Here is a 27,235-nt window from a genome sequence, read left to right on the forward strand (position 1 = left end):
TTTCTTTGAAATCTGCAGACTTCTTCTTTTGTCAGCTGCAGACACGGGAAATATAACATAGCTTTTGCATAACTGAGCTGCATTCTCACACTGAAAGAGGATAACAATAAGATTTAATTACTGGTAATTGTGCTGCAGTGACTGAAATTAAAACTGTAACAGCCTTAGTGTGGTAATTTCCTAGCGAGGAATGCTGTAACAATATGCTATTTCAGTTTCTGTAGTTTTGGTGACAGTGCAGCAAAAAAAAAAAAAAGACCTCGCTTTAATTGGAGGCTCAGTCTCCCATGTCGGCAACCACCTGCCCTGATTAAGTGCGCCATGGGCCACTTTGACCTCTGACCTTCACTGACGGGTAGCAAAGAGAAGCTTCCGCAGTGTTTCTGAAAAAGCTATCATTACATCTAAACTGTCATTGCTGAATGGGTAAACTGCATAATACCTGTCACACTGTTTCTCACGCTGCCTAGTCACAACTTGTCTAGACATCCTCATGCTCCCCCGACACGTTCCCCTTCCAAATCCTGTTAACGCCGCCAGCCTGCGCCACAATAACCTACATTCCACAGTAATCACACTCACTGACACTGGCGTGTGAGGATGTTGGAAGCACGACAGAAAAAAAAAAATGGCAGCAAATCCCAGGGACCAGAGCGCGAGGGTGGAGGCAAGCTGCTGACACCCAGAGAGGGAGGGAGAGGACTTTTCTTTTCTTTTTTTGTTTATTTTTTAGTGCATCCAAATCTTTTCTGGAAAATGAGAATATGCATTTCGGAGTACCATATTGCTGTGGCGGTGCTCCAAGCTTCTATCAGCTTTGAGGACAAAAGGAAAGAAAGAAAAAGAGAGGCAAGGCTCCAGGCTGACTGAGCCACACACAGACGGATAAACCCACATTCACTGCAGGAACGTTATCTGTGACATTTGTATTTGATTTACACAGCTGCGGTTACATCTCAGCTTAAAGAGGAAAGACAGCTCATTACGATATTTGACCAGTGTGTTTGTGTGTGTCTGTTATAACTGAGGTGTAATCACGTTACATCATGCCCACTTTGAATGTAACGTCCTGTACTACGTATTCTAACTGAATAATAACAGTAAGTCAGAACAATTAGAAAACAATGTTGCATGCACATAGATGGTTGACACAGCTGTTTCACTAGTATCACAGATTAATTCATATCTCTATATTACCTTTGGTCAGTCATTCTTAACACCCGTTTCTCCAGTTGCCTTATAAAAGTCCAATATATTAAATGCTGTCTAGTTAAATAAGAACAAAAATCAAAAAGGAGGTTCAGTTATGCCTGAGCTTCATGTAAGGGTGGATTCTCATTTTACATTTTGCTAAGACCAGGGCTCATCAAACGTTTTAGGGCAGGGATTCCTTTGCAAAATAAAATAAATCTAGTTCCCACTCTCACTGCCCAAAATGCCAATTAAAACAGAATGAACTGACTTGCAAATCTTATAAACTTGCATTTTATTCACAGTATTATGTTTAACGTGGAGAAAATTATCATGTTAAGAAAAACATTGGCTCATGTTGATTTTGATGGCAGTAACATATCTCAAAAAAGTTGGAGCAGGGCCATTGTTGTTGTTGTTGTTGTTGTTTTTTAAACAACATCTGGGAGATGAGAAGACCAGCTGCTGGACTGTTGGAAAGAATTGAATTGAGGTTGTCTCACACAGGTGACTTAATATGCTATATTTGCTAAGCATTCCCCATCTGCACATGTGCAATTTTATTTAATATTGCAGGATATTTTTCAACTGATGGAAAAATTATTTTCATACCATGTTGAGAACCACTGAGTCAGACAAGACTACACGACTAAAACCTCAAGGGAATGAGAAATGAAAGAATTGCTCCGGTTTGGGGATTTCCCCTCATCTTTCTATCACCTTCTATCAAATGTAATAGAAATCAGTGTAACATACAGACTCAAGGAAGGCAAGGACGTGTGAATGCGCATGCATCCACAGATGCTGGCAGCACCATAGGGCTCAGATTTTGGATGCCTTTTTTTTTTCTTTTCTGGGCGCTGATGCCAGAACAGACTGACACGCCTTGTGCATCTCCTCCCATCAACAGGAATAAATCACATTCAGCTTCATCCGTGTCATTAGAAAAACTGCACCACCCAGCCGGCATTACAAATTGGTACTGAATGGGAAGATGGTGAGTAGATAGGGGAAATTTGTAGCCAGCATATTTGCATAATTTTTTTTCTCAATAAGTATCAGGAAATGGATCTGCCCATTTAACCATGAGCGAATTAGTGTTAAATTAGGAATGTTGTCGGATTGCGCGCATGTGCCTTTAACACTGATATCGTCACAATAATCTTAGAGTAAAAAGTGGCGGTGACACCTCAGGGACTCCCCCCTCTTTCTCTCTCTCTCTCTCTCTCTCTCTCTCTCTGTGTGTGTGTGTGTGTGTATCTGTGAATTACTCGTGGATGCAAGAGAGAGATGACGTCACTTTTCCTTGAGCTAACCTAAGCTTACATCACCGCACTAGAATATAAGATGCTGCTTGACCGGGTGAGACCAAAGCACATGCAAATGGAGAAGAAGAAAAAACGGAGAAATTGATGTATTTCCAGGAAATGAAACATCCCGAATATATCAATGAAGCAAAATGATTTCTTACAGAAGGACTAGACTGAACAGTCTTTCCCCTTGCAGTAAAGTTTCTAAAAATTACTTTTTCTTCTATAATCCATCCAAAACTGCTCGTATAAATTTCTCTTTTTTAGCATGAAAAATGAAATAAATTCAAAGTCTAATTTCTAGGACTTCATTGCTGAAGTCCTAGAAGGTGAAAGGTGACAGACCTGGGGGAAAATGTGTTAGGACGACAGTACGGCAGCTGATACGGCGATGACGGCGAGATTGTGTAAGATAAGGGTTTTTTTCTAGCTCATATTCCAGTTGTGGACATGGCGACCGCCGCGGGTGCTGTGTAACAGCCCTGCGCACCGGAGCCAACCATTATCAGAGAGAGAGAGAGAGGGGCTATAGAGATGCAAGCAATAGGGGGAGGGGTGGAAAAGGAGAGAGGAGGAGAGCGTGATTGTGTGAGTGTGTGTGGATGGGTGGATAGTAGCTTGCCACAGCCACTGCTAGAGGAGCGCGCACACACATACATGCGGACTCACACACACACTCTGAAGGCTAGTGTGTGAGCCAGTCAGTCAGTCAGTCAGTCGGTGTGAGTGTGTGAGCCATGTTGGATGTGAATGAACGGGAGGAGAGATGCTGCTGCCGCGCCGCTCCTAACGCTCAGACCTCCAGCTCCACGGACCACAGCGGGTAGATGCCAACTCTCCAGGCCGACAGAGAGACGGGGGAGCCTGGGGGAAGGTGTCGGGCGGTGCTGGCGGTCCTGGAACTGGCCACATAGCCGGAACGAAGGACAGAGAGAAGTAACGGGGGAGAAGGGAAGGCACACTCGTGAGAGAGAAAGAGAGAATAGGCAGAGGTGGAAGAGGGAGAAAGGAGGGGAGACACAGAGAAAGGAGAAGACTAAATGGCTGCACCGCTACCGGGCTTTACCCCGCTCCTGCTCTCATCTCTGGCACTCCACCTGCTTCTCCTCGGCCCTTTGTTCGCCTTCACCCCGGGGACGGTGAATACAGGAGGAGTTTCCAACAGATGGATCCCGGGCCTCTGCTATCGAGACGCCGGTAAAGTGAGCCAGCAGCAACAGCAACACCAGTGCGAGGAGGCAAGGGAGTCGCCGAGGGGCAGCTGGAATCTACGCCCAAGCAGGTGGACCGTGGAGCGGATACAGAGAGAGGGATGCTCGGGAGTGCAGCGCGCGGGAGAGACGCTGAGAGGATATCTGCGCTATGGAGCGAAGGGGAGGCGGAAAGAAGGACCGAAAGGAGTCGGGACGTTTTGGAAGACTGCAGACCGCCCTCCGGCTCCATCACCACCTACTCTCCAACTCCACCCCGGTATTAGGAGCAGGTTGAACTCCGATGGCGTCGGTGGAGGAGAGAGAGTGGAAAGAGGAAGGCTGGGCAGAAAGGGCGTTGTTTCACCTCCCACTTCACCTGTTTCCACCCCCTCGCTGGTTCAAAACGGTAAAAAACGGGCAGTACAAAGGACTAGAGCGTGCGCGCAACGGTGGCCGGCGTCGCGACCACACCTCGCCAAACGTGGTGCCGCCGGAGCCTTTGTGCACGCCTCTGGCCTGAACGGGGCACCCGGAAGTGGAGGGAGGAGAGGGGGAGAGGTGAGGGAGAGGGCTCCTGAGGTGAAGAGACTGCTTGCTGCATGGTGCTCCCCGACACACTGGCCGTGCCCCTACAAACCACCCCTCTCCGTGGCCAGCACTCCCTCACCTGGCCTCGTCCCAGCTGGTTTCTCTCACTGCATTCATTCTCTTTCTGGATACATTTCACCCCAAGCTGATGCTTCAAACACATTCAAACCTACTTTTACCAACAATCCAGACTGTGTCCGGGCATCTCAATTGGATTGCGTGTGTAATTTTCACAACATTCAGCAACAGCTAGTTTACAGGAACGGCAACAAGGCGAAGCGCTGGGATGGCTCAGTCAGCGTGAACAGGAGGGCTGGTAATTGTTCTCATTTGGGCTGGCATAATGTTATCGATCCCAACAGAAGCAGGGAGAGGGGTGACGATAGCAGTTTGACGGGGTGCATTAGAGAGAATGGAGGAGGGCCGAGAGGTGGGGGAGATGAGGGGAGGGAAGCATACAGGTGTAGCGCGCTGGAGGAGATTAGCAATCTAGGTTGTTGGTTACCTCCTCTCTGTGAAGCAAGGTCTAAGCGTGCCAGAGTTATTCATGAAAGGAAGGAAAGAGAGGTAAATGATGGGAGAGGGGGAGGGATGAGCCACAGCAGCAAACACATTCATTTATCTAATTATCCGGATAATGGTTTGGCTTTTCTGATACTGAAGCTCTCGTGTAGTACTGATAATGAGCTTCAGCGGGGGAAATCAGCACCAGGAACCGAGGGGCAGAGCAGTCAAACCCGGAGAGAGAGCAGGGCGGACAGGGTGGGTCCCAGTGGTGGCTCTGGTTGTTTAGACAGAGAAGAAATGGGGGGTGGATATTTAGCTGAATTTACGACACCCGAGGGAGGCATAGCTCCGAGGAAGCGCCTCATCCAAATTGCCCTCAGCAGCATTATTTCAGAGACGCCCTGCCAGCAGTCCCCATCCAACAAAACCACAGTCCCCCAAAACGCGTCAAAATACTCTGAATACTCTGGCTCTGAAGTTACTGAAACAGCGCCCACTCAAACAGAAACAGACGAGAGCTGGGAAAGTGGGAGACGAGTCACAGCGCTCAGTCTGTCTGCTGGAAAAGTGAGAGCAACTTCAGAGACACAGTCTGCCGGTGACTCAGGCTTTTCCTCGCCTGCTAAGTTTCCCGCTACATCTCCCAGTCACTCTGAAGCAGCAGTGCAGCCTGCAGCAGAGTACCTGTCGCTCGTCTCGGCAGTTAACCTGACCACATGGTCTGCGCGTTCGCTACACTCCCCCCGTGTAGAGGAGCTTTCAGCACGACGGACAGCTCCTCCAGACGCTGAGCGCGTGTTTTTGTGGAGCAAGTCCAACACTAATAATAATAATAATAATAATAATAATAATAATAATAATAATGAGGAAGAGGAGAGAGGCGGCGGGGGAAATAGATATGAGTCTGAAATAGAAAATTCGCTGTGGCCTGGTCAAACGCAGTGGGAAAGCGCACAGAGAGCGATGGCTCACCCAGGATGCTCTGGTAGCATTTCCACTGACTGCTCAGCTACCGCGCGCGAGGACGGTGCACATATGCAATTAAAACCCGGTAAGCAAGTGCCACTAGAGCCCGAAGGTGTCAGACAGGCAACGGGGCGGCAGATGGGAGATAAAGGAGAAAGGCAGAGGGAGGAAGAGGGCTTTGAGGGGTCCGCTGTTGCTGTTGCCTCTGTTTGGGGAGGAAAATTACAGGTGGGGGAGGGCCAGAGAGAGGCGCGGCTGATGGGAGGGAGAGAAACAGGGGCAGAGGAGGAGGAGTGGGAGAGGGGAAGGAGAATAACAAAGGCAAGCCAGGCAGAGGAGAATGAGGCAAAGGGAGAGAAGGGTCAGGACAGGGGCAGTAGCACCACCATCACACAGCCAGATAGCAAAATAGGGAAGAAAGAAAGCCAGGGGGATGAAAGCCACCAGGGAGGAGGCAGAGGGGAGGTGGAGGGGAAGGAAAAGAAAAAGCACAGTTCAAGGGGAGAGAGGAGCCTGGAACGACTGATAATCGTAGCAGATGATGATACCTCACAGGGAGAGACTGAGAGAAAGATTTTCATGCCATGGTCTCGCTCGAAACGTGCAGCCAATAGGCATCCCCATTTCTCCCAGTACACCTACCAAGTACATGTGGCTGAAAACCAGCCGCCTGGCACATCAGTGATCATCATGTCCGCCTCAGACCCAGATGGAGGAGATGCAGGCAGGCTGAGCTACACAATGGCTCCGTTGATGAACAGTCGATCATCCGACTACTTCCACATTCACCCAGACACCGGCCTCATCACCTCCACTCAGATTCTTGACCGAGAGCATATGGACCTACATTACTTCCGGGTCACAGCGACTGATCATGGCTCCCCTCGCCTCTCTGGCACCACAATGGTGTCCATCACTGTTTCAGACCGGAATGATCACTCTCCTATATTTGAGCAGTCAGAGTACAGGGAGACGATTAGGGAGAATGTGGAGGAAGGCTATCCCATACTACAGCTGAGAGCGACTGATTCAGACTCCCCATCCAATGCAAATATTCGTTACCGGTTTGTTGGTGATTCAGCTACAATGGCACGGGCGGCCTTTGAGATTGACCCTCGCTCTGGCCTCATTACAACCCGTGGGTCAGTGGACCGGGAAACGAATGAACACTACACCCTGCAGGTGGAAGCCAGCGACCAGGGGAAAGATCCGGGGCCCCGCTCTGCTACCGTTAAAGTTTTCATCACCGTGCTGGATGAAAATGACAATGTGCCACAGTTCAGTGAGAAACGCTATGTGGTGGCAGTGAAGGAGAATGTCAGGCCTCATTCTGAAATTCTCCGTGTCAGCGCCACAGACCGGGACAAAGATAGTAATGCTGTTGTTCACTACAACATCATCAGTGGCAACAGCCGTGGGCAGTTTTCCATTGACAGCGTCACTGGTGAGATCCAGGTGGTGGCACCACTAGACTATGAGGCCGAACGAGAGTACACGCTCCGCGTTCGTGCACAGGACAACGGGCGGCCACCTCTTTCTAACAACACTGGGATTGTCAGCGTCCAAGTGACAGACGTCAACGACAATCCGCCCATCTTTGTCTCCACACCATTTCAGGCATCAGTGCTTGAGAGCGCTCCGATTGGTAGTTCAATCCTCCACATCCAGGCCATTGATACAGATTCTGGTGACAATGCTCGTCTGGAGTACAGGCTAACTGGCACAAGCTCTGACACCCCATTTGTTATCAATGCCGCAACAGGCTGGGTCACCGTAAAGTCTATTCTTGATAGAGAATCTGTGGAGCACTACTTTTTTGGTGTGGAGGCCAGGGATTATGGCATGCCCCCTCTTTCCGCTACAGCCAGTGTGACTATAACAGTGATGGATGTTAATGACAACCGCCCTGAGTTCCTCCAAAAGGAGTACTATGTCAGACTGAACGAGGACGCAGTGGTTGGCACCAGCGTAGTGACTGTCACAGCTGTCGATCGTGACGTCAACAGTGCCGTGACCTACCAGATAACAGGAGGAAACACCAGAAACCGCTTTGCTATCAGCACGGCGGGAGGGGGTGGGCTTCTCTCTCTAGCTCTCCCACTGGACTACAAACAGGAGCGGCGCTACGTTCTCACTGTCACTGCCTCAGACAGAACCCTCCATGACACCTGTCAGGTGCACGTCAACATCACAGACGCCAACACACACCGCCCTGTTTTCCAAAGCGCCCATTACTCTGTTAGTGTGAACGAGGACCAGCCACCTGGAAGCACCATAGTCGTGATCAGTGCCACAGACGACGATGTTGGCGAGAATGCTCGAATCACGTACTTCCTCGAGGACAATATCCCGCAATTTCGCATCGACCCAGCAACAGGAGCCATAACACTCCAGGCAGAGCTTGACTATGAAGACCAGATGACCTACACGTTGGCTATAACAGCCAAAGACAACGGCATACCGCAGAAATCCGACACGACATACGTTGAGGTGAATGTTAATGATGTCAATGACAACGCTCCTCAGTTCCTCAGTCCCAGGTATCAGGGAACAGTGAGTGAAGATGCCCCTTCCTACACCAGTATTCTCCAAATCTCAGCCACTGATCGGGATGCACACGCCAACGGTCGTGTTCAATACACCTTCCAAAACGGTGAGGATGGGGGTGGAGACTTTACCATTGAACCAAAATCTGGGATCGTCCGAAATAGCAGACGTTTGGATCGCGAGAACGTGCCATTCTATGAGCTCACTGCTTACGCTGTTGATCGCGGTGTACCCTCTCAGCAAACTCCTGTCCACATCCAGGTGACAGTCCTCGATGTGAATGACAACGCCCCTGTATTCCCCGCTGATGACTTTGAGGTTTTAGTAAAAGAAAACAGTGCTGTGGGTTCTGTGGTGGCACAGATAACAGCCACCGACCCTGATGAGGGTGCCAATGCTCAGATCATGTACCAAATTGTAGAGGGCAACATCCCAGAGATCTTCCAGATGGACATCTTTTCAGGAGAGCTCACGTCACTCATTGATCTTGACTATGAGACACGCAACGAGTATGTCATTGTGGTCCAGGCCACGTCAGCACCTTTAGTCAGCCGTGCTACTGTCCGAATCCGATTAATGGACCAGAACGACAACAGGCCAACTCTACAAGACTTTCAAATCATTTTCAACAACTTTGTGTCCAATCGGTCCAACAGTTTCCCCACCGGGGTAATAGGGAGGGTACCTGCCCACGATCCTGACGTGTCAGACAGACTGTACTACACCATCGAAAGGGGGAATGAGCTTCACCTGCTGCTCCTGAATCACACCAGCGGAGAGATCCGACTGAGCCGAAAACTGGATAACAACAGGCCGCTGGTGGCTCCCATGCTGATCTCCGTCACGGGTAAGAGACCATGAAGGGAAAAAAGTGAGAGAAGGGAGGGAGGGTGCATGTGTGTGAGTGTGTGTTTGCAGTCAGTTTAGGTTGCTCTGCAGCTTTATTCAGTGTAAAAAATATTGTGACGATAAGGAGTCCAACGCCACAGGTTTGTAAGTGAGTGAGAAAGTGGGATGACAAGGCTGCATGCCACTTGGCTGAGCTCTTTGCATTACTTCTACCTTTTCCTTTTGCGTCTTTCTTTTGTCCTTATCAAAGATACATGTTTTAAAAAGTATTTTTAAGTCTGAAACCCATCCCATGTGCATGTATGCCATGCTGACACAATGATTTACTGGAGACAAAGCCAAAAAAGAGTAGTATAGACAGATAAAAGAGAAATATTGATCGAAATCGAGCTGTTATTCAGGTTACATTTACCTGATAGAATGCGAGATAACAGACTGATGTTGGCCTAACACATTTTCAAAGTGTAGTGAGAAAGACATGTTTTCTGTGTAATGGGGACTTTCTGTGGAAACGAAAACACAACTGAGCAGTGAAAACTTTCAAAGATGGGCTGCTGAGGATAATCTTTAATGTGATGTCATATCTAATTTTTGTATCAGTCACCATGGTTGCCATTTTTCCAGACTGTTGTTAGCGTTTGGCGTAAAACTGGCGTTTTGTTTTAGGCATTTTTCTTGGTAGAATGGGAACTGCGTGTAGTTATAAGCAGAGATCAATATCACAGCACTGCAAACACAGTTTGATTGGCAGGATCCAGGCTAAGTGCAGTCCAAGTTGCCATAGCAATTTTGCACAATTAAAAATCTATCGAGCCGGGAATCGAGAGCGTGCATGACTCTGACAGGAAGAGTCAGATATCCCTGATATCCCATTAAATTGTCTTACTGCTTCGCAAATGTGCTGTCTCTCCTGATGACATATGCCACAGGATCAGCCTCCGTCAGCTTCTCAGCATAACTTGTTCATCACGCAGCCGTGAGATGCGCTGAAGAACGAGATTAAACTGAATTCCTGTTTTGTTTTGTATTTTTCTTAAATTAATATTTTAAGATATTTTTTTCACACTTTGTTGATTGTTTGTGTGTATTTCTCTCTTAGCTTCGGGATAAAAGAATAAAGCCCTTTTAGGGAGGCAGTAAAGATACTGATGTTAATGATCAAAGCCTTTTGAACACAAAGAAAGGGAAGAGGAAAAGAAACGAGTGCAGCATTGTTGTTTTAAGGACCTGGATAGTGCTGTGTTTGTATTCTGTCACAAAACATTAGTAGATGAATGCTGGCTGGGGACTGTGTGTGACCTCCTACCCTATTTACACTGTTCTGATACCAGCAATGATCACGGTTTATACATATTCCACTTGATGTCATTTTGGATGAGCGAGTGAGGGATCCATTGAGCAAAGAAGGAAGTAAGAGGAATGAGTAAATTAAAGCAAACAATCAAGAAATAAGTGATGGAGGAAGTGAAGGGATGAACATGGCTGAGTGAATGAGTCACTCATAGTAGAGCTGTGGGCGTGAGATAACTATATTAAGGATATCTGTTCTCAGTGACATCATACAGGTCCAAGACTAGAAGAAACGATCTGAGCCAGAGCATTTGGAGCAGTCTGAAGCTTCAGCTTGTACACACACTGACCACAGTATTTATGACTTTGGCCATGTTTAATATTGTAACAACAAAACTCATAATTCACAATATTTGAAATTTAAAACCCAATATTACGTTCTTAACTTACATATGATCATAATAACTGCTCTTTTAATGTAGGATAGACATAATGTCCTAGGATGAGGTCCTGGGCTGAATTGCTATCTCAGTCCGCCCCTGGGGCTGGGGATTTACTGTCACACTCAATTTAAACTGAAGATTAAAAAGAAAAATCATTAAAAAAGGCCGATTGGGTCAATAAATAAGTCACTGAGTAAATGAGCTGGAGTGTGAGCAAAAGTGCAAGTGAACAAAGGAATTAATATGAATTTGCGCGTTTTTAACAAATGAACTAACTTGCGATTAAAGAGGAGCAACGGTGAGTAAGTGAAGAAGTCTGGCAACAAGCAAAACCGCTGAGTGTGTGTGTGTCACAACTGCATGTATGTTTGTATATTTGTGTGCATTCACCCTTGTCTCCATTGGTGTCTCACAGTGTGCGCTCAGCTCGCTTGAACCAGACTTATGGATTCATTTCCAATTTTCTCACTGTGTTTCTCTCACGATGAGCATGCTTTGCCCTCTCTCCTCGTTCCTCTCTCCCCTCTCTCCATTGCTCCAGGATTTGACAGTTATGAGATTATAATGAAACAACAGTCAGCCAGAGTCAAGCTCGGAGCAAAGCTGTCACTTTCATTGTGTGCTGTGTGTTATCTGTGACTGCCCGTCCCTCCTCTACCCACCGCTTTCTTCTCCTTCTCCTTTTATTCTACCCATCTTTGGGTGGATGAATGAATTCTTCATTTTCATCCTTTGTAATAATTCTTCTGTCCATTTTTGTGGCTTTCCTTACTCAGTTTCTCCCTCTTTCTTTCCCTTCGTCCTCTCTTTTCTTCTTCTTTTCTGTTTCCCTCCTTTCCCTTATTCCATATTCACTCATGTGTTATCCTCTCCTCCTCTTCAGTTTCCCTCCTGGCATTCCTCACCTAACTCTCATGGGCTGTTCCTCTTCCATGGTGAAACCCTTTCAGCTCTGCTCTTCACTTCATTTCTCCTCTTTTCAGTTTTCCTCTTTCCCTCCTCCCTCTCCTGGTGCGTGGCTTTGCATGTACTGAATGTGTTGTATACTATCAGCAGGCGTGTGCGAGTGTAGTTTATGTCTGTGCTTCAACAGCTTTTCTTCCTACTCATGCTTGCGCATTATTTGCGTGTGTACAGCACTTCTGTGTGCTTCTGTGTTCATAAGTACGTGTGTGTACTCTCAGGTGGCTCAAAGCATTGCACTTGAGGGTGTATTCATATCTTCTCAATGAATAATATCTATGTACGCCAGAGTTCTGGGACGTCTCTCCTCTCTCTGCCCGTCTTGCTTTCTTACTTCCTCACTCATCCATACTTTCTTTCCTCGCTGTCTTTGTCTTCCTTTTCCATTTCACTCTCATGCTGTCTTTGACAGTTTGTCTCAGTCTGTCGGTTCTCTGGGTAATTCTTGTGTTCGTAGAGATTAAACACACCATTCATGCGCGTGCTGACAACAGTTTAAGGACACACGAACACACATGCATAAAACTGGCTTTAGGGTCAGCTGGTTGTGGCAGCAATAGCACTGTTTGGCACCCCAACAGGATCAGTTCAAGGTGCCCTTGAGCAAAGTAACCCCCACCCCCCAACTGCTCCTGTAGCCAGCAGCAGAGACTGTGCTTGTACTGGCAAACTCCCAGTAGTGAATGTGTGTAGCAGTTTTGATGGCACACCAGAGCTTCACTGGAACAGCAAACTCCAGTCTGAGACAAAGACACCATGGCGTCATCATGTTTGAAGGAGTTTGTTGAATAAAGTAAAACCTCTGATACTTCATAAAATGAATGATGGCTAAATTCTATTTTACTGCTTCAATTTCAGGGTTTTGCTATTTTACAAGTTAATGCTGAAATTACTAAATTATATACTACTTGCACCGTGAAAGCTAAACAATAACCCAAATGAGACTGTAAAGCAAAAAAAACAAAACAAAAACAAAAAAAGGAGTTAGTGATAATTATTGGCATATTTGTCACTGTATACACATTGTATACACTTTAGATTCACTTTAGAAATTAAGGATGTATTGATAGTGATGTATTGACTGCACAGATGTTGTGAGCTGGGGCAGTTTGTGTTGTGGATAGTTGGAGCACTGACATACTCGTATGACATTTACTGTGATTGTGGTACATGGAAGACACACGTGCACTGGCGACTTCATCAGTTAGATCAATACTGCTTTATAGTTTTTTGTTGCATGCTTTCAACAAGTTTGAGATGATTTGAGCTTCATGACCCGATGTGTTGTACACTGGATACTCAGGTCAAGAATATGTTGTTGGCCTTTAAACAACAGTCATGTAGTACAAAGGAGCTCAAAGTGTGCCAAGAAAATATCCCCAACACCATTACACCACCAGCCTGCACTTTTAAAACAAGGATGGAAGTATCCGTGCTTTCATGTTGTTTACACAAAATTGTGATTGTGATGTGAATGTTGTAGAAGAAATCAAGATTCATAAAATCAGGCATTATCTGTTCTAAGTCGATAGAGGTTGCTGCCAGTGTGGTCTTCAGCTGCTGTAGCACATCTGCTTCAAGGTTTGCTGTGCTGGGTTCAGAGATGCTCTTCTGCAAACCTTGGTTGTGGTGAGCGGATATTTGAGTAGTGGTTGCCTTCTTATCAGTTTGTAGCAGTTCTTCTCTGACCTCTGGCAGCAACAAGGCATTTTATTCCAAAGAACCACCGCTCCCTGGATGTTCCCTCTTAGTCAGATGACTCTCTGTGAATGTTAGAGATGTCTGTGGAGGAAAATCCCAGCTGATCAGCAGTTTCTGAAATACTCAGTCCAGCCCGTCTGTCACCAACAACCACGTCATGTTCAGAGTCACTTAAATCACTTTTCTTCCTCGTTCTGATGCGTGGTTTGAACTTTAGCAGGTTATCCCGACCATGTCTATATCCTTAAATGCACTGTGTAGCTGCCACGTGATTGGCTGATTTTTGCATAAATGAGCATTAAAGCAGTTGTACCTAATGAAGTGGCTTTGTGAATGTATAGGAACTTCCACTAAACTGATTTTACCCTGGAGCTTTGTAATGCATGCGTTAGCAACTAACAAACCAAACCCAAATTCGATTACATCAACGTAAACATACATACACGAGTTTAATTTATTTTGTGGTGCATATGGCGTGGTGAATAAACATGTATCATATAAAGTACAGTATAGCAAGCGTACACAGAGGTCAGTGCACAGTGAATTCACTTACTGTACATAGGTCACTGCACTGATGTTAACTATAATCTCACAGATGAGTACACTGATGTTTCACGTGTCAGGCACATTTACATGGAGGTCTGCTGAGAAATCTAAATGCCCCAGAGCATATGCATTTTAATGTTTATTTTTTACTATATTATAATGTGTTTTTACACAGTGTTATAACCCCTGAGGTAAAACAAAAATGGAGTCTACATCATTCATATTTCATCACTATTGTTGATGTCATGGTTGAAATCTGTTCTTCTGTTCCTATTTATTTTATTTTTTTGCCTTTTCTATTTTTTCTATTCCACATGTAGCAGGTCTTTTAGAGGAAAATACCCAAATTGTGCTGATGAACAAAATTATTGTTTAAGTAGTTTTCAATGGCATGACATTATTTCATAGTGTTTTATATTTAGATTACATTTACAGCTCACTACACAACTACTGCCATTCTTCTTCTTCTTCTTTTTAATTCTGCACACAACTATTTCGGTCACTTTTATGTGTCTTCCAGGAATCGAAGTAATAAATATCTTCTTCTATGAGATTGACTGACTCACGAGTATGCCTTGGAGCAAAGCTTTCTAGTGTCACAACCTGGCTCAGAAGGGCCATGACTAAAGGAGGAGGCACGCTGTTTATCAAACGCAGCCAAAAAATAAAGCTTGAAGATCAGAAAAATCTGTTGTGCAGCACCTGCATTAGATTGAAATTGTGTGTGTGTGTGTATCATAGGGAGAATGAAAAGACAGAACCATAAAGAAGCACGGCAGAAGAGCCAAAGATGTGCAAACATCAGTTTTATAGACTGGGAACACTGGGTGTCCTCCAAGTGTTTAACCCTGAAGTTTGCCTTCAGACATATTTGGATCATGTCATCTAAATGAGTCATTATGTAGCGTAAAATCAGCTTTATTACCTCCTGCCGTGGTTATCCGATCATGGGAAGCTATGCTGATGTTTTTTGCTAAACCATACACATTACTCGCAAGACACACACGGAGCATGAGCGTGTACAAAATGGGCTCAAACCCATATCATCATGAGTCCATGACATGTACAAAAGCCCATTTACCATCCACACTGTGCTACACATACAGTACATAGCTAACCACAATGTAGCACTTTAGAAAAAACTTCCACCAACCCATTAAAGTCCATTAGATGTCCTCTAAATGTCTCAGTCCGAGCATAAGACTGTGGAGTGTCACATACTTTCTTCTCAGGGCGATGCAGAGCCAGATGGCAGGTTTCTCCGGTGGGTAATTAGTGTCATGTAATCATGACATTAAACCTGTAATCTGGACAGGTTTTCATACTGGCCAGTTTCTGTCCCATGTTTCATATCAGTATGTTTTTAAGCTTTGCTCAGCTCTTAATTATGTCACAATTGCAGATATTGGGAAATACAGGTGGTGACTTGTTTTGACGTAAGACCAGTGTTTGTTTATGAGCATTCGTCTGATTTCATGCAGTGGCTTTTCGCTCAGTGAACGTCAGAGACATTTAGTGGTGGATATTAGCTATTTTATGCAAATAAACAGATTAATGAATTGCAGCTGTGTCTGTTCCCCAAGCTTTCATATTTGCAGGATTTGCAGTGAAGGATATTTTAAATGTCAGGTTACTTTGCAGTCATGCAGCTCTACAGGTTTCCACCTGGGATCTGCCCTTTATGAATGAAGTCCACTTGATACATATCTTTCTCTCTCTGCTAAGAGTGTGGTTTGAGTGGCAGAATAACTGCTACAAAACAGCGATAAACAAGGCAGCATTATGCACAGGAGGATTTCCGAGGACATGAAAGAATATTCTGACAGACATTTTTACGGAGTTGAGAGCATTACAAATTCATGCTCCCCGTTGAAAGACTTGCAGCTGCTCTGGGACTCCTCTGTTCCTGAAATCTGCTTTTTACACCTTTTTTTGGCACCTACACTCATTCTGAGCAGCCTAACATGAAAACCTGTCCACTTAAAAACGTCTTATTAAGATACGTCTGTGAAGGTTCTCAGTCATCCAGGTCATCGTAGTCAAAGGAGCTTGCAAAGAAAAGCATCTGAACTTCTTTAAGTTGCTTGAAGATGTTTCACCTCTCATCTGAGAAGCTTCTAAGGTCAATTGGTGGGGAGTCCCAGATTTATTAAGATACCTATTAAGATACCTTCTTATACTGGAGACACATAGTTCTTATCTGTCAATATCTGTCCAGAAAAGAGCTTGAAATAACACAATTTTAAGGCTGAAACTGGTGTAGATTAACCTTTTATAATGGAGGAGCAAAAATCGAATCTTGACATGCAGCCAATTTCTCCAAAACATCTTGAGCACCCAGTCCTCCACAAGTTTTTTCTTTGAATGCTTGTAACGATTCCTTTTCGCTGAAGAAGAAACATAAAACTCATTAGAAGTTCATCGCGAAACTTCAAGTCTCCTAACCTTTGAGGCATGAAGGAGCCAAGTACTGAATGGCAAGAGGAATCATAAGATTTCATAAACAGCAGGGCTTTTTTATGACCTATTTATGCTCATCTGGGGCTAAAGGAGGATGAGAAAGCACAAACTGGAACATGCTAGAATTTCGGTGCTATGTTTAGCGTTGACTCATCAATAAATCATTACCGCATTAGGTTTACGACTCTAACAGGATTATTGTAAACAAACAAGATCACTGCAAGGGGAGAAGCTGGACAGTAACCCAGCCTCTCGAGATGCAGAGTTGGATTTAAAAAGGATGTAGCAGGCTGTTTGTACCACCTTTGGGACAGCTCGGGATTGCTGTCACTTTTTATAGTGGGGGAAATAATTAGTTGATCTCCTGGTGAATCTGTAAGTTTGCAGTCTCTTATTTTTATGCTCATTTCATTTTAATGGAGAGGGACCAAATAGTTAACATTACACAAAAGTTATGAATTGATTTGGATGTCATTGACTAAAATAAGCATTTGATCTCCAAGCCAAACATGACTTAGCACTTGGTGGAGAAACCCTTGCTAGTGAGCACAGTGGTAAGATAGTTGCTCATCAGATTTGTGCACATCTTAGGAGGGATTTTGGTCCACTCCTCTTTACAGAAATCTCTGATTCCTTCAGGTTTCTTTGCTGCCAGCCGTCAACTTTAAGTCTGTATAGACACTCCTCTGGCTGTATGTTTTAAGTCATTGTCATGCTGAGAGACCCATCTGCAACACTTCAGTGTTCTGCATGAGGAAAGGAGGTTCCTGTCCAACATTTTATGTTAAACTGGCCCCTCAATTTATGCTGTACCTTCAGCATAATGTTTTCACCTCCATGCTTGACTGTTGGGATGGCGTTCTGTAGGAAATACGCAGAATTTGTCTTCCCCCAAACACAAGAGCTCATCTGTGCCAGAATTCTGACTGGGTTGTAGGGGATCAAATACATATTTCACTCAATGACTCAATTAATTTATAACTTTTATATAATGTGTTTTCTCTGGATTTTTGGATGATATTCTGTCTAGAGACTGTTCATTTCTTTGGATGTGAGCAAACTAACAAATTTGTTGCAGTGGGGGATCAAATAATTTTCCCCCCACTGCACATGAACTGAACTGAAATATACTTATGATGGCGTTTCAAATTTGACCTCATACGAACACGTTTGTTATTAATTGGTACTCGGGTGATCAGCTTTGATCACATGGTGCTCCGTAATTGTATCCCTGAATTATTAGCGAAAGAATTGTGAATCACAAGGATATGACACATAATGCTGATCTTGTAAACAGGGTTTTAATTGGTAGTTAGTTGTCACTGCGTTCTCTAATTCTTTGGGCATGTTCAGGTTGGCTGCGTTTTGGGTTGGCTCTAATTATCCCTGCATTAATTTGGATTTGGTCCGGGTATATGTCACACCAACCCACAGAGGTTTATTTGGCATGGATTGTCTTCCATGCCATAATTTAGGATTACATTTTGACTGTATAATTTACGCTTTTCTGTTTTCAGCTTTTCTCTTCTGATTGACGCTGCAGTAACGAGAAAAGACATGACACATGGTGCAATTGGACTAATAAATAGACACAGACACATTTGATTTTTTTTCTTAATTTGATTTCAATCTTACCATATGGAACTTGTCTTTAATGTATTTCTCATACATATTTATTCCATTATCTACTAGAAAATTGTGTTATGTAATGCTTATATGTGTATTTTTGTGGCCCATATTGAATCATAACAAATCTCTGAAATAGAATTTGAAAAGATGAAGTTATACATATAAATTTGGTTTAATTCAGAACAGATGTCCATAACTTGGGGGTTTATTATTGCATGCAACTAACCCTTATGCTAACTAGATAAGTACCTACACCTGGAGCATTTTTCATTTGCATTTTGCTGGTTAAGCTCCTATCTGTTTCTCCATCTGGAGGTGGGGGTGGATGTTGACTTGCAGAATTATTTGGAAAAAACTGCACAAAAAAGCCAACAAAAAGCGCTGATATGAACACTACATGATGTTGAAGTTGAAGCAATCACAGGGTCTTCTACTGAGAGCATAGTTTCCACTACCTTTTCTCTTTACGTTAAAAGCCGAGTACCAGTAATTATAATTTAAAGCATTAGTGAGCATTCTCTCTACATGTGTTTCAATGATTGGCGTACATAAGTAAGCGTCACAGTTGTCCTTATTGCTGCCCCTACTGTGCTGAGTGGACCATTACTGCTGCACTATTACACCGCCCCACAGGAGCAATTGTTTGGAAAATTTAAATTTGGGATCTTCTCAGCTGACAGACGGTCCTAACAGTGATAAGAGCAATGAAAAGCTCCAACAGACACACCCAACCTCAGGAGCTGACTTTAATAGGACAGCAACTGTGCAGCCATAATGCTACGTTCCAAAAACAGCAAATTATTTAACATAAAAGCTGCACCGGGCAGTACCCACAAAGCTCTTTTTTACACCCTTCACTTATTCCCACTCAAACATAACCTTTCTGTTTGTTGCACATCTGCGAGAAAGAGCTGAAAAAGATGTGGGATAAATCTGCAGGATGGAGGACGATGGCTGCTGCTACAAACAGCTGCTAACCAATGTCCCGTCTGCATGTCACCGAGGTCACTGCGGATTTCTTTATAAGTACAATAAGCATGAGGGGATGTACAAATGTGATATGGGCTAAAAAGCGAGACGTGCATGTGTATCTGGTTGAATGTAAAGGATTAGAGCTTCTGTTGTTAAAGGGCGGTTTAACCCATCATGCTGCTGATGGTGCTGCGTGAGCTCGTGTGTTTGTGCGTGTTTTTTTCAAGCTGTGTTCCACTTTACACTGAAAATAATGAGTGCCCAGACCTCAGGGGCGGAAAGGCTTTAACAAAGAAACAGAGTGCAGAAATCAGCTGTCAAGCCAACGCCTGCGTGCATGTGATTGGTAATGATGCATACATCCTGTTTTTCACGCCTGTATTATTTTATCAGCATTAATATACGGGCTCCCTCTCTATTTACTGTTTTATTTGTGTGCGAGCGCCACTTTGCCCGTCTGTACTCTCGCGCGCGCCCTGGGAGGCGAGTCATTACATTTAGGTGACTGTGCTTCAGACGTTCTTTCCCGCGCTCTGGTAGCAACTTCAGAGAATTTATGTGTGTTCGAAAAGGGCACCATTTGTTCAGCAGCTACCGCGCCTATTTATTTTCCTGACCTGAGGGCATCTTACGCAGCTTAAAAAGTCCACACAATTTTTTTGTTACTTAGCGTTTCGAAATTTCAGTCTGCCCTTGTATTTTGTTAAGGCTTTCTGAGGAGGGTGAACGTGGAGGAGAGAGAGGAAAAAAGGGCAAACAGAGGGATGTGACAACACAGTGTGAAATGGGATTTAAACCCTTGTGGTTGTGAATACATGGGCTGTGAAGTAATGGGCTGAAGGCACCATGACAGCATTTAGCGTTTCGGAGATGTGGCATATGGCTTTTGTTCAGTGGAAATCCAATTTGAGTGTTTTGGGTGTTGCATGGTTGCTGTAATATATCTCCCCTTTTGGGTTTTTTCTTTTAATCTCAACTCCATTTACAGTATTGGGAGTGCATACAGTTTGAGCCAGACACTTAACAATGGCAGTGGTAATGCCATGTGTGAATGAATTAACCGTGCGCGGATTTGAACGACTAACCTTGCCAGTGTCAGCGTTTGCACACATAGCCACAATGAAAATAAAGAGAAAAATTTATTTATGTCTGCATATACGTACGCCACAATCCTCCATTCAAATGCCGCCTTTTAAAATAAATATTGAGTGTCCATCTGTAAGACATTAACTTAAGTCACTATATGCTTATGTAACTTAATGGGTGTTTTCTCCATCAGCGGCAATGCGACGATTCTGAATGCAAGAGACATGAATCATATACCGGTAGTCTAAATACAAAAGAACAGTTTACTTTAACAGCACGTTCAAGTTCTTTAAGACATGTGGTCTAATATCCAGTGACTAAAAGCATCAACAAAATAAATATTACACTACAGTACTGTGCAAAGGTCTCAAGCTGCCCCTCACTTTTTTAATATATGGGTATCAGATGCAGTGACTTATTGAAATGTGCATGAAAGTCAGAACTCTTCTTTGGATGTTTCTGCCTTTTGTTCTGTTTTCTGTCAAGATGATCAGACACCGCTTTAATAATGTTGAGGTCCAAGCTCTTGGAGACCAATCCATGACTGATAGAGTTCTTTTGTGTGTTTTGGTATTCTTTTACTGTGTTTGGGATCATTGTCATTATGAAAAATGAAGCTGTTTTCGGTCAAACACTTTCCCATTATATTGCATTTGGATAAAAACCTGATGATACCTTTCTGTTTTAATTATTCCATCAATTTTGACAAGATCTCCAACACCACTGGCTGAAATGCATCAGCAAACGATGAGAGATCATCCACTGTGTTTTACACATGCCTGTAGACACTCAGTGTTGCATCACTCTCTTGTCTTCCATGCGTATTGGCAACAATATAAACCAAATTCATCACTCTATAAGACCCGTATGTGGTTAGTCTTGTCTGATTTGGCATACCTCAGCTTCTTGATTGACAATCTTCCACTGAGATCATTTGATGAGGCTTCAGTGAACGGTAAAAGGATCACCAGAAGGGCCAGATGCTCAGGTCCTGGAGCTCTCAGGTGCTGCGTCACATGTTTGCTGGATTCCTCAAATTTTTTGAGGAATTCTCATTTCAAACAAAAGCAGCCGAAGAATACCTTTGAAAAACCTCCAGCAAGCCTGTAGAACTACAGTATTGCTCAAGACCATGTTAAAAAATTACCAGACTTTTGCACAGTGCCCTGTCTCCACATACTAACTCAGTGCAGTCTGTTATACATACTTATATATGCACGATCTGATATTGTCGTGTTGGTGTTGTTCCCAGATCAACATAGTAAATGTTGTTCCAGGATCAACATTGCAAGTGACCAATCAGAATGTTGTGACGTCATACTTTTGCGACTTCGGGAAAAACCGCCGTAAAACAAAAAACTGTACTTAAGCTGCGAGAAACCGCCTCTGTCCGCCGATCAACGGACCCTGACCCTAACCCTTTAATAAACGCTAAGCAGAATTGATATTGTCCTTGCAACATTGGAATTTCATAAATGCATGAATGGCTTGGCGCGCCAAAGAATAACGTCACAACAATGTGATTGGTCATTTGCAATGTTGATCCTGGAACAACATAGTAAATGTTTTTCCAGGAACAACACCAACACGACGATATCAGATCATCCCTTATGCCACATACTTATATAAACTATAATATTCCCATTTCTTCACTTTTATATTTTATATTCCTATCGACTTCCACAGGATCACCAAGGCAGCCCTCCAAAACACTTAACGTCCCACTATAAAACTACAAAAGTATGTCACTGATATTTCCATTTGCTTTTCAAAACACCTGCGCGTTTTGTGATCTTTTTTTAAAAAAAATAATGAAGTCCATCCGAGCAGTATCTCCAAACTTTTGGTGATGTGACTGTCCTCTTCAAGGAAAATGCCTGGGCTCTGCTTTGTTGCCTATCCTTCTTCCAAGTATGGCAGCTTTTGAAAATGCTTCTAGGACTGTTTTTTAACTTCAGCTGTGGGTTTCAATTGTACGCTACTTTGCAGACTATTTCCGTCCGGATTTCCAGGAAGCGAGCTTAGGATGCTCTGACATTCAAGATCCTTTGAGTGTGCTATTAGTCAGGCTACCTGGTGCAGTGAGATAGCACTGAACCCCTTCAACCCTTTGAAACGCTGGGGACCCACAAAGCATCTTAGAACCAGAGCACCGATCGGAGACCAGCCTCTCTTTCACGGTGTGTTCATGTTCAGGAATCCATGGGACCACACTGATGATTTCTGATCAGTGTGTTTATTCTTAGAGCCTTTATGCACGCCATCCCCAAACTCTCCACCCTCTTTGAAGTGCAGACACACGAAAGGGGAAAACGTTGGCTCAAAGCCCAAAGGAGCCATGAGAGCTTGCAAACACATCTCCAAGTTGTTATTTACAAAATGCTTTGTTTTCCCATGGTCCGAAAGATGCCAAAATAACCCTCCATTTGTGGCGTTTTCAGTTTGGAGACTATAAATGTTTCATTGTTTCTATGTGAGCTAAAGTGCTGTGGCGTGAAGACATGGTGATGCATTAGTTATGACTTCCTGGCTTACAGGGGAAGATTACCTTTACTCTCTCACCAACAAATCCTGCTCCGTAACCAAGTGGAAGACACAAAGAGGATCAGTTCAAAATTACACATCAGGGTCGCAGAGTTATGATGCCTGACGTCTTAGAGTTGTGGGAGGAAGTCACTTGTGGTCACGTTTGATAAACTGTTACTTTCACACAGCGGGTTGTGTCTGTTTACACTTTCTTTCTATCTTAAATTGAACTCAACATCAATAGATTCCTTTAGTTGTAGAAGTCAGACTTGAGGTGAAGTCAAGAATTCAGACGTGGCAGAAATATTCTTTGACTCAAGACTCATTTGACTCAAACAGCCCAGATTTCTCACTCATTTATTAGTTGCAACTTTTAGCCAAACTCGAGTTAGGATGCCAGGTCACGTACCTGTATAGAGCTGACCTTACAGAAGGAGGTGATTAGTGAAACGACCTACTCTGTCAGCACACGGGCACGGTTTGCTGTCGTAATTGGTCATAACAGTTGTGCATGCTGAATTGCTGCTCTTTTCAAGCTCAGTATGTCTGTGTAGAGCGATGCGTGAAGAGCCTCGTGCTAAGTGCATGCTACTCAGATTATTTAAAGTAACGAGAAGAGCCAAATGAAGATGTTTTCTGTGTACATTTATGTGTGTCTGCCAGGTTTAGCGCACTGCATTGTCTGCTGGGGGGTTGATGCTAAAACCTTCAAGACAAACAGGCAGTGGTACTATTGACTGTTTCATTTGAGACTGTTAAATGATTTGTTCAGTTGTCAGATGTTCCTGTTTGAATGCCACTGTTGTCCCCAGTGGGCCAATGAAGGAGGTTCCTAGGAGGCAGTGAAAATATTCAGCGTGTCTGGCAGATGAAATTGTTTTGTTTTTTCCTGTCAGAAAACATTTGAGAATACAGTTTGCAGGAGGCTAACACGATATGACTATTAAACACATAGCAGTATGAAAAAAAAAATCAAACAAATCAATCGAGACTTCTGTCAAGTCTTTGTGGTGCAATCTCACAGGTTCCCCATCAATATGATCAATAATAAAAGGGCATGAAGCAGCTGTGGAAAAAAGGTCAAATAATCAGATGAACGGTCACATGTATTCTCCTTTTTTGTTCAAATTAGACATCTGTTTTGTAGAGAATGTTTGTACATTTGTTTTACTTTTGCCTCTGCCTTTTTATTACCTGTGCCAGGAAGTTGTGTTTTTCATAGCATATGCATTTGCGTGTGCATGTCATCATTTCATGTCTTTGAACGCGTGATCTCGAGAAGTTTTAAATGAATTCTGTTTAAACTTCATAAGGTTGTAGAGTGGGGTCATCTTAACAATCCGTTAAAATTTGGTTTACACCAAAGTCTTCAGGGTCAACGTGATTGATGATTTATTGGTCGAAAATGGACCAAAACCCATTTAACCTAGAAACTATGATTCTTACAAGTGTGATGTGTATTGTCTACATATACAAAGTACCATATAAGGATTTAAAATATGATGTCACATTTGACCTCTGACCACTCCTTCAAGGTCAGTAGATTAATCTGATGTTTCTCACTGCCATCGTTTGTACTGACAACATATAGGAATATAGGGAATGATAAATGGGGATTTTAAACATAATGTTACTTGGTGTTTATTACTATTTTAACATTTAAAAAGATAATACTAAACAATGAAATGAATGCTACTTAAAAAACTGTACTTAAAATTCTGTCAATAGGCTTTAACAGAAAAAATAAAAGTCTGCATTTCCAAATGGATTTTTTTCACTTCAAACTTCTTAAAATATGTTGAAAAAAAACCCCCACAATGCTATTCCACTCCTTGGTTGAGGATTGTGCTCTTGGAGTGCTTCTTGTTAACAAAAGTTTTTGGGGAAAGAGAAAAATCTGCCACGTCCTCACTTCCTGAAAGAGCAGTTTGAGTTTTAAGGTGATAATTTATAGCTGCTTTTTCTCATAGAATTAGATTGATAGGAATCTTGGGTTCACGGTGTAGTTTACAGATTTTGCAGTTGTTTTTTAACCTAATTAGTAAGGGTTGGAAAAGCTGGAGTAGACATTGTTTAAACTTTGAACAGAATTCCGGGCCAGATTAGAATCCAGACACGACAGTCGAATCTGTTTTTCCTCATCTCGCTCTCAACAACACTCACATTTTTATCTACTGGATACAAGACATCACTGAAAGCCCGTTCTCCGTGTTTGAGCAAGAGAGGCTTAAAGTTCATTACTTCATGTCACAGATGTCAAAGTTGGCTGTTGGACCAGGATTGGCTTCTAAACTAGTTGTAATGACACAAATCCTGCCCAAAGGTACATGGTTTAAAATCAGACTTTATAAGAGCCTGGATTAATTTAAAAAGGGTCTCCTGATGTCAGATGCTCAACATACATCATGCTGAACAGCAATAGGGTGTGTGTGTGTGTGTGTGTCTATGTAAAAGAGGGTACTACTCGAGCAGATTATCCTGGGTCTTTTCATAGATCCCTGTCTCATTTCAATGACAATGGGAGATCAGTGTCAATTAGTGCCGTGTCTTTGCATTGTGATCCGGAGAGGCGATAATAAAGCTGGGTTTTAGCCTAGGAAGACGAAGTGACATTTAATTATTTCACCTAATGTGTCCTGTATGTGCTGTACTCTATGACCGTATCAGTTTGATCCAAATGTGTTTCTTTGTGCGCATTATTTCCTCTTTATGTTCTATTAAAATGTCCCCTACAGATTGTTTGCTAGGTTTGCTCCTCCGTCCCCTTCACAGAACCACTCTTCCCTCTGGCTGCTCATTTGTTATGATGGCCTCTGGATTTGAGTGTGTGTATGCGTGCATATGTGTGTGTGTCTGTGTGTGTGTTAGAGGTCAGTGGGGAGTGAGGCTCCTCATAATCCGGTAATCAAACCAGCTGCCACCAGACCCAACCCCCAGCCTCCATACATCCGTCTTTCCATTCTCTCTCGCTCTCGCTGTATGTCCTCCTACATTTATCCCGTTCTTCTGACAGTTTTACGTTCTGCTTTTTTCTTCCTTTTGATATCTTTTTTTTACACGTTAGAGAATTGCCAAATAACCATACATAAATCAAAAATCTAAATAAAAGAATTAGATTTTTTCCCTTTTTAAAACTTAAATAAATTCAATTAATAACATCCTGAAATATTTTTACTAAAGCATTAACAAAGATAAAGATTTGTGTTTATTTATAGTAGCGTAAACAAATTAAGCCATAATCTCTCGTTTTATTAATCCCTGGTTAAAAGCTCTCTCTCTCCCCCTTTTTTCCATTTCAGTTTTCAGTTTTTAATAAACCTTCTTCGCGCTCCTTCACCCTCCACCGCCTCTCTGTCCTCCTGCTCATGTCCATGTCACATCTTCCCTCTGTCTCTGTTCACCCCTCACCCTCCACCCATAACGCTCCTTTTTCTCCCTTTCTTTATTTCATTCTTTCCTGTCATTTTTTCCCGTGTATTGCTTTCTTATGCTGTGTTTGTCTGCATTTGTGTCCCTTTATGGCTTATTTGCCAGTTTGTTGGACCAAATTGCTTTACAGCACACAACACTGCCCAGCAGTACATCCAGTATAGATTAAACACACTTCGTGTCTGTGAATAAAATGGGTGTTTGTGAGGGCTGTGACCTGCTGCGCTTCCAATGAGCTCATTTTGTGGACTCCCAGCGAAAGGAGTGCCCTGTCGAATCTGTAAGTAAAGCTGCGTGTGGGAAGATGGAAACCCAACGCTTCCCTACATGAGAACGCTCAGTTTGCGCGCCACCTTCTGTGTGACTCACAAATAGATGTAGACTTCAGAGGATCACTTTTCTATTACTTAACTGTAACACATGATAATGAATTGCATCATCCTTTCTAGAGACTAAAGTGGACCTCAGAGGATTCAGCACTTTTATGCTGCAAATCTCCTATCACCACATCTTATGCCTGACATGTAGGTTCACAGATGATGACTACATTCACACATACAGCAATACAGAGTGTCTACAGCCATGCTGTTTGATCTTCGGGGCTGTAGTGGAAGTAAGAAGAGCGAAAAAGGAGCACTAAAATACTTTGTGTCATGCTGTCTCCACAGGATTAAGCAAGTGTCAGTGAAAGCTAATGCAAAAAAATAAAGAGTTTATGTGGAGCTGCTGCCCATGTTCATACTCAGACTCATACGTATACAACATATACCTTCATTGTATCAGATTTTTCTTATTTGATGTTATGAATTTGCTTAAGCTTAGAAAGATTAGTGGTGCTGGTTCAATATTAAAGGCAACATTAATTATTAGACAAAAAAAAACCTTTGCTAAGACCAGCTAAACCAAGGATTTTAATACTCTAAAAAACACAGTGTGAGGCTTCTGTGCTTTGTATTTCTAACCAGTAGCACCACCATAAGTCAGTCATATTTTACCATTCCCAGTACATGTAATCCAGTTGTTTCCTCCAGTGCTTACC

The 27,235-nt window shown here is 43.3% G+C and overlaps 1 protein-coding gene across 3 annotated transcripts in view; it reads left to right on the forward strand.

Moving 5' to 3' along the window:
* Window positions 1–2,851: 2,851 nt before the first annotated feature.
* The window catches only part of celsr3 (cadherin, EGF LAG seven-pass G-type receptor 3), a 136,098-nt gene continuing 111,714 nt past the window's right edge, over window positions 2,852–27,235 (forward strand). For all 3 annotated transcript variants that reach the window (XM_026153787.2, XM_026153789.2, XM_026153788.2), the window contains exon 1: window positions 2,852–9,149. In XM_026153787.2, the coding sequence (XP_026009572.2) occupies window positions 3,542–9,149 (5,608 nt within the window). In that variant the 5' untranslated portion in view covers window positions 2,852–3,541. The remainder of the gene's footprint in view (window positions 9,150–27,235) is intronic.

This window comes from Astatotilapia calliptera, chromosome 20 (genome assembly GCF_964374335.1).
Source record: "Astatotilapia calliptera chromosome 20, fAstCal68.1, whole genome shotgun sequence".
Lineage (NCBI taxonomy): Eukaryota > Metazoa > Chordata > Actinopteri > Cichliformes > Cichlidae > Astatotilapia > Astatotilapia calliptera.